Raw genomic sequence first — 11,225 nt, forward strand, 5'->3', positions numbered from 1 at the left:
TTCAAATACTTCATATTTTTATGTAAGAATGTTCTCTTACATAATTATCAAATTCAGAAAACTTAACACTGACATAAGACTATTACTAAACACATGGTCCACATTAAAATTTTGCCAGTTGTCCCAATAATATCTTTTCTGGCAATATCTCCTCTCCATCCCATATCTAGGACCACGTTACATTTAATTATCATGTCTCTTTAATCTCCTTCCTTCCTTTCTTCCTTCCTTCATTCAGTCAGTCAGTCAGTCAGTCATTTAAGTAAGTAACCTCCACACCCAACATGGGGCTTGAACTCACTGCCTTGAGATCCCTCGCGTGCTATTCCAACGGAGCCAGCCAGGTGCCCCTTGTGTCTCTTTAATCTCTTTTATACTTTGTCTACGATGACATCTACATTTTTAAAGCTCACACAGCAGGTGTTTTGTAAATGTTCCTCAGTCTGGGTTTGTCTGATGATTAGGTTCAGGTTATGCCTCTTTCGCATAATTGGAACTTTAGACTTGCATAGGCTGTTCACACCACAAAGCGAAGATGCATGCAAGAGTTATCACACCCTTCCATTGCTTTAAAAGCAGCAAGTCCCACCTATATGCTAAGAGGAACATATATATTTTTTAAAGATTTTATTTATTTATTTGACAGAGAGAGAAAGAGAGCAAGCACAAGCAGGGGCAGTAGCAGAGGGAGAGGGAGAAGCAGGCTCCCTGACGAGCAGGGAGCCCAACGTGGGGCTTGATCCCAGGGTCCTGGGATCATGACCTGAGCCGAAGGCAGACGCTTAACCGACTGAGCCATCCAGGCGCCCCAAGAGGAACATACTTGATAAGTAAATTCACTTTGAAGTATTAGTGATGAAAACTATTCTCCCCCTGAGTCAAGACACCTGCTAGGCATCACTGTATTTTTTTTAAAAGATTTATTTATTTATGGGGGGGGAGGAGGAATGGGGGAGTGGGAGGAGGGGCAGAGGAGAGAAGAGAAAAATCCCAAGCAGACTCCATGCAGAGGGTGGAGCCCACGCCCCCGCATCACTGTATTTTTTTGGTAAGATTTTATTTATTTATTTATTTGAGAGAGAGAGAGAGTGAGAGAGAGAGAGACCATGAGCAGGGGGGAGGGCCAGAGGAAGTAGGAGAAGCAGACTCCCCACCCAGCAGGGAGCCCAAAACAGGGCTCGATCCCAGGATCCTGAGATCATGACCTGGGCTAAAGGCAGATGCTTAACCAACTGAGCCACCCAGGCGTCCCATCCCTGTATTTTTAAAGAACAATTTATTAGGCAAAAGGATGCAATTTTTTTAAAAGTCACGAAGGCATGTGTTTTTAATTACAGGTGTAGGCTGCTTCTCATATGGGCAACTCTACGCATGTTCAAGGGTGCAGAATGCTACAATTATACCCAGACTTATTTTGAAAGCGGTCCTTGCTATGAAACCCTACAGGAGCAGCCTGCTTTCTATAACAGATGCAGAGGGTGAAGCACTGAAGCTGGTAAGCTTTAGTTTGTCTCATCAACCAGTGTGACCTTCATGGACTAGATTCCAGAGCAGCTGAGTTTTGGATTGCAAAAGTTCTAATGTTTGGGGAGAGAAAGCCCAGTCCAAGAAAGTTAGTTTGGGCAGCTAGCTGGTGGTCCTGTGAGCACATGGAGTACCTAGGTGAAGGGCAAGCGGTGGGGGGGAGTGTGCTGGAATAGAGGGGGTCCAGAAAGGGAGGTGAGATTCAAACACAAACCTTTCCCTGTCTTCAAGTTTGCCCAAGGTTGGCCCCCTTCCTTCCTCCCTCTCTTCCTCCCTTCCTCCCCCCTCCCTCCCTCTCTCCTTCCTTCCTTCCTTCCTTCCTTCCTTCCTTCCTTCCTTCCTTCCTTCCTCTCTTTTTTCTTTCAAAGATTTTATTTATTTGAGAGAGAGAGAGAGTGAGTACATGTGCACACGAGTGGGGGGAGAGGCAGAGGGAGAGGGAAAGAATCTTAAGCAGACTCCATGCTGAGCATGGAGCCTGACCTGGGTCTTGACCCCACAACCCTGAGATCATGACCTGAGCAGAAATCAAGAGTTGAATGCTTAACTGGCTGAGCTACCCAGGTGCCCCTAGATTGGCCCTTTTCTGATTATACCCCACTAATCAGAAAGAAAGCTAATGGAAGAGCAAATATATTACAAAATACAGAGTTTCTTAGTGAGGATTTCAAATACAGGTTTTATTTAAGTCTGTAATTTTGATGCAAATATCCGTCCTTATAAGAAAATTTGCTATGAAGTGAGTGAAGGAAATAATTTATTTTTTCCTTTTAATCTTTTCATATAGTGGAACAGCATGTGGTTTTCTCAGTCTATCCATTTCCCAGGCAGCACTCCCAGCATCCTCATGTCTTTATGTTTCCTTTTTCCCTTTGTCGAAGCAGCGGCGGTGGCAGCAGCAACTTTTGCACGTAGTTCTTGGGAGGAACAGGTGTAAACCACTGACCTCATATGCAAAAGCCAAGTTTCTATGTTACAGGCAAGGTGAGTGGCAAAAACAGGAGGCAGTATTTTATGGGATGGCTACAGCGATACCCAATGAATGCAGTCAGTGGGATTTGTTACTTCGGTTGCACTCTCAGGTTCCTGTAGTTGAGTGGACTGAGGTCTGTGGAGCTCTAGAGTTACCAGAACATCCATGTAAACTTTCAGTTTGACTGTTGGGTCTAGACCCATGTCGAAAGTTTTAGGGGAACTATATAATCTAAGCTGGTATCCATACAGTGATAATGTGAGAAACAGTGAGAGGAGGGGTGGCTTAAAAAGTCAACATTAAAGTAACTTTAGATGTTACAATCAAAAAATAGTTTTTTAAGTTAGGTAGTTTAGTTTATGATATCTTCAAGGTATTATCTTAGGCAGACTTCCGATAACTTTGCTTTGCTTTAATCCTTATAATTCTTTTGTTGGTGTTGTTAGAAAACTGAGTGCATCTTGAAAGTTCTCACAAGAAAAAAAAATGTAACTATGTATGGTAATGGTTACTCACTGGACTTATTGTGGTGATTATTTTGCAATATATACAAATATGGAATCATCACATTGCACATCTGAAACTAACATAACATTATGTCAATCACACCTCAGTAAAAAAATATATGAATAACCACTATCTACACCATTGCCAAACAGAGAATAAAATAAAACGTTCAGTTTTCTACTATTTCCTTTAAAGTTCACTTTGTAAATGTGCCCTGCTCTGTAAGTTTTCCAGTGAGTAAAAAGGGTGTCATTAATGTCTTCATTGGTTTGTATCAATTTATTTAAATGCTTTTCACTTTAATTTAGAAGACAGAGCTGATTCTTCTGGCAACTCAGTATGTGTAGGAATTCTTGGAACCACCTATTTTAGAATTTTATTTGCATCAATATCCTGTGATCTTAAAAAGTTGGGGATAAGAGTAATGCAGTTATTGCTCCCATTTTGCAAACCTGAATAACCTATAAACCGATATCTTCTATGCTGACAAGAAGAACAATATCTAGTCTGTGGTGTTTAAGATACTTCAAGTCCAATTGTTTGAGTTTGGAAGAAGAAAGCAGAAATCTGTTTATAGTCTTCTCTGAGGCATTGGCTTCTTTTTTTCCCAGCATATTTGGGGCTTCTCTTTTTTATCTGCTTTCCTCAGATGAGCTTCCTCTCCAGAGTCTTCCCCTGGGAAAATATTGATAATAAGGAATAAGGGGACCGGGTGGCCAAAAAAATGGACGAAATGGAAACCGGTGGTTGCACTTGTGAGGAAGGAAAGGTCTGTGTGGAAACCTAATGTGGACTCTAGGTCCTGGCCATGGAAAAGAATGAAAAGGACATTTAGGTGTCCTTGTGATGAGCTGGATCCTCGTCACTGGGTTCCTCCGGGGGGGTGGAGGGGTGAGTGTAAAGATCTGGCAGTCTGTAGGACCTCCATTTTCTTGTAAGCCTCCAGGAGGGGTGGCTCCCTCTTTCTGTCCTGTGGAGAGAAACGTGCAAGTCAGGAAACAGGCCTGATCACAGAAGCAGAAGGGTGATATTTTAGGTGGTAGCAGGGCAGAAAGAGTGGGAGAGAGAACCAGAGAGGTCTCAAAGTGTGTTTGCAAAAAACCACCAAGGTCCAACAGAATGAAACGTGAACACATCTCATGACCCAGTAGTCCCACCCTGAGGAATGTATCCAAGAGAAATGAGTGCACATATCTACACAAGACTGCTTCAGGAATGTTCGTAGTGGCCGTATTCATATTAGCTTTAACTTGGAAACAGGAGAAGTGTCCATCAAGAGGAGAATGGTTCACCGAACTGTGTGTGCATGATGAAAAGGAAGCAATGAGAAGGAAGAGATACTGCTACAACAACATGGAGACATCCACAGGTGTTACGTTGGGCAAAAGGAGTTAGACACAAAAGGTACATACTGTAAGATTCCACTTATATAAAGTTCAAGGAAAAACTAATCTATGGTTAAAAAATTTCAAAAAAGTAACTAATCACAGTTAAGGCAGGTGTTATTTTGTGGGAAAAGTAGAATTCTTTAGCTCTTGATCCAGGGGGTTGTCACATGGATATGGAGGTACACACACACAGACACACGCACATGCGTATTTTTATTTACACTCATGTTTACATGTATAACATACTTATATGTGTATATGTAAAATGTGATCAGTCTGTACCTTTAAGATTTATAAATTATAACTGAGTAAAGAAAATTCAGTGGAGAAAAGAATTAACATTAAGAAAATAAAAATAACCACCCCTCCTTAAGGCTGTTAATCCAAGAGGTCCGCTTCACTTGCCCTAGCAGTGAAATCATGCCCTAAAGAGGAAGGGGGACAAGCACTGAGAACCAGGATGAAATTAGTTTCTGAGAAGAAATTTGGGTCAAGCTCAAGTGTTAAGGACTTCTAGAGACAGAAGACTCTTGGTGTCATCCAATTGAGTTGGCTATGAAATAGTAAGCTTCCCTTCAGAAAATTATGCCTTCACTTTCTTGGAGGTTCACAATACAGGCCTGGAATGGGCTGCTGAGTGTGAATGATGGAAAAACAAACTCCCCACAGGAAGCTGAGAGTACTGAAGTGCTTAAAAAGAGCTAGATTCCCCTTACCTTTAGAATAACCTAATTCTGATTTCTTGGTTGTATAGAATATGCCTACTGCCTGCCTGCTCATAGCTCCTTCTGGAGATTCTGTTTTACCCACAACCCCTGGCAAGGTCGTTCCTACATATCTTTGGCTATGGCTGATTGGCCTGCTGATAGATGCACAGCTCATTCACTGGTTGACCAGTGACCAATCAGATTCTCATTTGAGAATTTCAACAAAGAGACAGCGTTAGTGGAAGATGTTAGTAGAAAGTGTAAGGTGGGGGGCGCCTGGGTGGCTCAGTCATTAAGCATCTACCTTTGGCTCAGGGTGTGATCCCAGAGTCCTGGGATCAAGCCCCAAATCGGGGTCCTCCGCTGGGAGCCTGCTTCTTCCTCTCCCACTCCCCCCACTTGTGTTCCCTCTCTTGCTGGCTGTCTCTCTTTCTGTGTCAAATAAATAAATAAAACCTTTAAAAAAAAAAAGAAAGAAAGTGTAAGGTGGGGACTGGAGTGTTAGGTTTTGGCCAGTTGAACGCGGAGTAAGTAGAGAAGCCAGTCTTTCCACAGAAGCTATAACATGGGAAGGCCTGAAAAAGAGAGACAACAGACTCTGTGGTAACGAAGTGGTGATGAGAGTAGCCTTGGTTCTTGACTTTCCAGGGCTGATCCCTCTAAAGCCTGGCTGTGCTCAAGGTTCTTGGAGATATCCTTGTAGTAATCACTCCACCTCTGGCTCTACTCTACTCCTTTCTTAAGCTAGTTTGAATGAAATACTGACCCTTTCTTCCATACCCACCCAGGCTACCGAGAATTGAAATCCTATGATTAAAAGTAGATTAAGGCATTTCAAACCACAGAAGATGATTAAATCCCACACCCCTCATTCTTTCCTCCTACACAGATCAGTTTGAACCTTTGTAACATGAAAACATTCTGTAAGATGAGAATCCAGACCCTAGCGGAGAAGCTAGCTTTATTCTTAAGCTCCATCTCGACATGTTTATGATCAGATCAGACTTAGCTAGGCCTGAGCTCTTCTACTCAGTACACTGTATTCCAGCCATTAAAGACAAACCAACTACCCACCCCTTGTGCTCATCTCATTGCTTACACCTGAGGCTACTCACCAAATCCTCCTGCTGACTCTGGGGTGTTAGAGCCTGATGGACAGCTTTTCTCTAATTCTGGATCACCTGCAGTGTTCAGTGCTCTCCTATGGGAATTTCCAAGGTCTCCAGATCAAGATACAAGCTTGTCCCCAAGATACAACCAACCCAAGAATGTGGGCAGGAATACATAAAACTACATTCTTCTGGCAAACCAGACACATTATGACTATTTCAGGTCACTGGTTGGCCAGCACAAGTGTTCTAAAATGTAGGAACCACAGGGACTGATTTGGGAAACTGTCACAGGGTAAGGCCAACATTTGAGTGAGGAGATTGATGTCATTCATGGTCTCCAACTCTAGCTGAGTTGACACTGTTCATCTATTCTTTTGTTTCTCCTTGTTCTGCTCCATTCCCACTGTCTTCTAAACCTTTGACATTCTCCTCAAAGCCTCTTCAAAATTCTCATTCTTCTTCATTCATTTGAAGAATTCTCTTCAAAAGTCTCTTTACCATTCTAAGTAGACAACTAGCTTCATATTTCAGAAAGAAAACTTCAGTGATCTGCCATAAACTTCTTTGGTTCCTATTTCTCTCACTTCAGAGGGAAGTCTACACAGTTCCAACTCAATTACCACCCCTCCCCCCATATTTAATCTACTGGAACCTGACTTTCTCTACTTCACAGAAACTACTTTGACCAAAGTCATCAATGGTCTTGAGCTTTTACCAAATGGTTCCAGAGGCCTAAGCACCATTTCCTATCCTTTTTGCCTGGCTTAGTCCTACACAGATTTCATGCCTCCTTTCCTCAGGGAGGCCTTTCCTACCCTGAGGCTGGCTTAAGGCCCTTGGCAGTATATTTCCATACCACCGTGGGAGTCCACATTCGGAATACTCCTCAGTCATGTCATTACTATTCAGTGGTTATATTCCTCGTCCACTGAAATACCCACATGACCACCCTGTGGACCGCTGGCTCCTCATCCCTAGCACAGTGCCTGTAGCGGAATTCAATTGATTGAGAGAAATCTCTGTTTCTATAATTGCAAAAGTTACCATCTTTCCACCTCTCAGGGATAATGTGATCATTATAAATAAATGTTTCTCAATATGTAACATACTGACAGGCTACCGAAGGCACTGAAGGTCAAAGACCAGGGCCCTTCGGTGACCTTAATCAGACCAAAGTAGGTCAAATATTGCAATGCACATTGAAAACATTTTGAGCGGCAGGAGAGCATAGTGTTTAAAAGTGTGGACTCTAGAACCGGGCTCTCTGAGCTCTGCCATTTAGTAACTGTGACCACTGACAGTTTCCTTAACTTTTCTGAGTCTCCTTATCCTTATTTGTAAAATGGAGAAAATAATACTACCTATCTCATTGGCTTGTTGTATTATCTGAAGTAAGATATGCAAAGTGCTCAGAATGTGTCTGACACATGCTATGCATTTAGTAGGTGTTTGCTACTGTTATTATTCATATTGAATGTTATGGAAAGATTCTATCAACACAAGCCCCGTTTTCTTGGGCCCATCTGGTTACACTTTATATATAAAATCTGTGTGCCACTGATAGGAGTAAAGCCTACAGATGTTAGAACAGGACCTCCGTGAAAGCAGAGACTGTTGTGGTCACGGCTCTGTCCCTAGCACCTACAGCTGTCCCTGGCTTAGAGTGGTGCCCAGGACATAGTCAAGACATTGAATGAATTGGCAAGCAGATGTTGAGGGTTCCTCTCTGTAGATTTTTGTGAAGCTCAGGGAGTGTTTAATTCCAGTCCCAGAAAATTTTCAATAATAACTTACATTTAAACTTAGAGTATAATAAAAAATCAAGCCAAAGTATTGCTTGAAGTTTGGATATCAACTTTAAGTGGGTTTATTATAGTCTAGACATGAAATTCATAGCATACCAACAACTAGTACTTTTTTTTTCAAAGTAAGGATAAGAAGTTTTTTTTCCTTAAAAAACCACACACACACACACACACAATTCCCTGTAGTCTGTGGTTATTGGGGCAGACAATAGCTGGCTTGAAATGAACTGTACTGATTTTTAAGAGAATTAATCCTTATACGTGGTGTTCAGGTGTGCAGCTCTCCCTTTCTATGGCACATGGAAGTGTAGAAAAATTCTCACTGGCTTTCAGAGTTGAACCAGAAAGGAATATAGGTTCTGTGATGAATTTACTCACAATAACTGCAACTGAGTTCATTTTGTAGACTCAGAATGATCAGCTGTTTTGGTCAAATCTCTAATTCTACAGAGAAAGAATTTGGAGCCCAGGAAGTGTCACGAAGGCCTATCTCAATTCCATGTTCTAAGTCTAGTCATTTCTCCGGTGGGCAGGCTGCTATGCCAGGTGCTACAGCCAATGCGGGATGGTAAAGACACAGCCCGGCGCTGGAGATGGGGGCAGACGCTACAACACGCGGGTCCGAAACGCAGAGCAGAACGCCGGCCGTGCCATGGATGACGTACCAATGGCTATAAGAATTCACAGATGTCAGAGAGAGAGACTGCCATTTTCATTTATATGTCTTAAGAGAGCCTTTGCGAGGGCAAACTATCCTGACGTGTAAAGGTCATCACAGGAAGCCGACTTGCAATGAACGGGTGAGAGCGGGAAGGGAGCGGCCGCCGCGCTGCCGTGGAGGGGACAGAGGACAGGGTGAGTCCGGACCCCGCGCACGGCCAGACTGGGCCGAGCCACAGCGCGTGCAAGCGAGCGGGGAACGGGAACCGAGGCTGCTTGGATAGGGGGAGGCCACACTGGAAGGATTTCCATGCCAGTCTGAGGGACAGTGCGGAAGCATGAGAAAAATCTGGAAGTCACATCTCACATTTTAGTTGGTGCTTTTTAGATGTGAATAAGCCTATAATCTCATTGTAACTTGTTCAGCTGCATATTTACAAAGTTTCCGGAAGAGTGGTTCACTTTCTGGAAAGATGTCAGGTGGCTAGTTCTGTGCTATGATTCCTCTTTTCGGTGTCAGGTTCTGCAGGTGCTGCTTGGGGTCTGGTCCTGGGAACCAGGCTGGGTTATTTGCAACATCTCCTCGCCCTCTGATCGCCAGAGTTCAGGCAGAGGTTGGGCAAGGTGATCTCTGGTGGTCTCACCCCCAGCCCTGGGGTGTCTGTCCCTCTCTGCTCCATGTGAGCCTTGGGGGAGGGGAGCAAAGAACGTGTTGGGGGATGAGTAGGGTTTGGCTGAGCCCCTGCAGAGCCCCCAGGAGACTTGGTTTGATCCAGGGTCTCGCCTCCCTGAATGGTTTCTAGTTCTGGAGCTAAGGTGAACTGTGAAACAACATTAGACCCAAGTCCCCCAGCATTTTTTCCCCTCCTTCCTCGTTCTCCTCTCTTCCCTAGCCTTGTTTCTCCTTCCCCCAGGGGTTTGCAAACCAATTTTATTTTATTTATTTATTTTATTTTATTTTTTTAAAGATTTTATTTATTTATGTGACAGAGAGAGAGACAGCGAGAGAGGGAACACAGCAGGGCAGAGAGAGAAGAAGAAGCAGGCTCCCAGCCAAGGAGCCCGATGTGGGACTCGATCCCATAACGCCAGGATCACGCCCTGAGCCAAAGGCAGACGCTTAACGACTGCGCTACCCAGGCGCCCCTGCAAACCAATTTTAAAGCTCAGGCCACCTGGGAAATTTTGTATTAGGGGAAAGGGAAGAGAAGAGGAGCAGTGAAGAGATAGAATCTACTGTAATCTGAAAGAAAGAAATCTAGGTTCACTTCGGTAGCACCCAGATGCAGCTGAGTAGTTGTGATTAATTAAATCAATGAACAAACAGACTAAACAGCGACCATATGCAAATTACTGTGCTGCTGGGGATAGTGAGAGGTGGACATTGCTGTAATTCAGGGTGGAAATTGTTAGCTCAACAACAATAATAACTAGTATGTGTTTTAAGGTTGAAGAGCTTCTCTTGCATGATAGCTCATTTGGTCCTCATAACCTCTATAATAATTATTCTTATCCATCACTTCACATATGAGGGGACCGATATCAGAAAGGTTAAGTACGGGGGCGCCTGGGTGCTCAGCCCTTAAGCATCTGCCTTCAACTTAGGTCATGATCCCAGGGTCCTGGGATGGAGCCCCGCATCGGGCTCCCTGCTCAGCGGGAAGACTGCTTTTCCCTCTCCCACTCCCCTTGCTTGTGTTCCCTCTGTCGCTCTTTCTCTCTGTCAAATAAAAAAATAAAATCTTAAAAAAAAAAGAAAGGTTAAGTACGTCTAACGTCACATAGTTAAGGCTGAGTGTAGGATCAAGGTCTTCGGATGATAAGTTTTAGCTTCTTCCTCCTTTAACCACATAAGCTGGTGGAAACTGACAAAATGATTTCCAGTTTATGCATATGTATTGTCATGGAGCCAGATCTTGTCTTTTCACACAACTTATCAATTAGGGACCCTCAGGAGAATAAACATAAAACTCTTACCTTCCGCCACAGTTACCAGCACCCAGCAGAACAGCAGGCAGTAGGAGAAGCTGACTCTGTGAGCCATGGCTTCTACCCTGAGCAGTCACTGCCCCGAAGCCAACATGGCTTTAAAGGGGAGTCGGTGAGTCACCCGCAGCCTGATTCAGGTAATTGCATTTGCATAGTGGACCACAGGGATCGGGGCCTGCGGTGTGAGGGTAAGAAATCCGCCAGGAAATTCCAGACAGTATTTATCAACCAGAACCTTCTTGTAATGACAGCCAAACCTCATTCCTCCGTCCTTGGAGTCAGATTGTGGACAACCACGCCCTCATGATCCTTTTAATTCCCTCAAATCTTCTCTCCCGTTGGTGTTTTCTCTTTACTTGCTTTATGGGTCTCCCTCTGCAAGAGGAAGAATCTCTCCAGGAAATACTCAGCAGTGCTTCCCTCTGTGTCGTTTACTTACTTAACAAAAGCCAAACAGGCTGGGGGGGAATATGAGCCAAAGGCTTCCTGACCCAGGTGCTTTGAAGACACTCTTCTCAGGCCTCGGATCAGAGATGACGGCTTTTTCTTCTCTGCTTTTG

The 11,225-nt window shown here is 43.8% G+C and overlaps 1 protein-coding gene across 1 annotated transcript; it reads right to left on the reverse strand.

The window, feature by feature from the left end:
* Positions 1-3,636: 3,636 nt before the first annotated feature.
* ODAPH (odontogenesis associated phosphoprotein) lies at positions 3,637-10,720 on the reverse strand. Its single transcript, XM_019799584.1, has 3 exons — positions 10,654-10,720; positions 3,837-3,974; positions 3,637-3,692 (listed from the first exon to the last, which is right to left on the reverse strand). The coding sequence occupies exons 1-3, from the start codon at positions 10,718-10,720 to the stop codon at positions 3,637-3,639; spliced, it is 261 nt and encodes an 86-aa protein (XP_019655143.1).
* Positions 10,721-11,225: the final 505 nt, after the last annotated feature.

Source organism: Ailuropoda melanoleuca, chromosome 11, assembly GCF_002007445.2.
Source record: "Ailuropoda melanoleuca isolate Jingjing chromosome 11, ASM200744v2, whole genome shotgun sequence".
Classification (NCBI taxonomy): domain Eukaryota; kingdom Metazoa; phylum Chordata; class Mammalia; order Carnivora; family Ursidae; genus Ailuropoda; species Ailuropoda melanoleuca.

What these genes read in the sequence shown, in the direction of transcription:
- ODAPH (XM_019799584.1), bottom strand. Translation starts at nt 10,720, where the DNA reads ATGGCTCACAGAGTCAGCTTCTCCTACTGCCTGCTGTTCTGCTGGGTG. An exon ending in GCTGGTAACTGTGGCGGAAG is followed by an intron (nt 3,975 to 10,653) that starts GTAAGAGTTTTA and finishes TTCTCTCCACAG; the next exon opens with GACAGAAAGAGGGAGCCACC. An exon ending in GCTCATCACAAGGACACCTA is followed by an intron (nt 3,693 to 3,836) that starts AATGTCCTTTTC and finishes TTCCTTATTATC; the next exon opens with AATATTTTCCCAGGGGAAGA.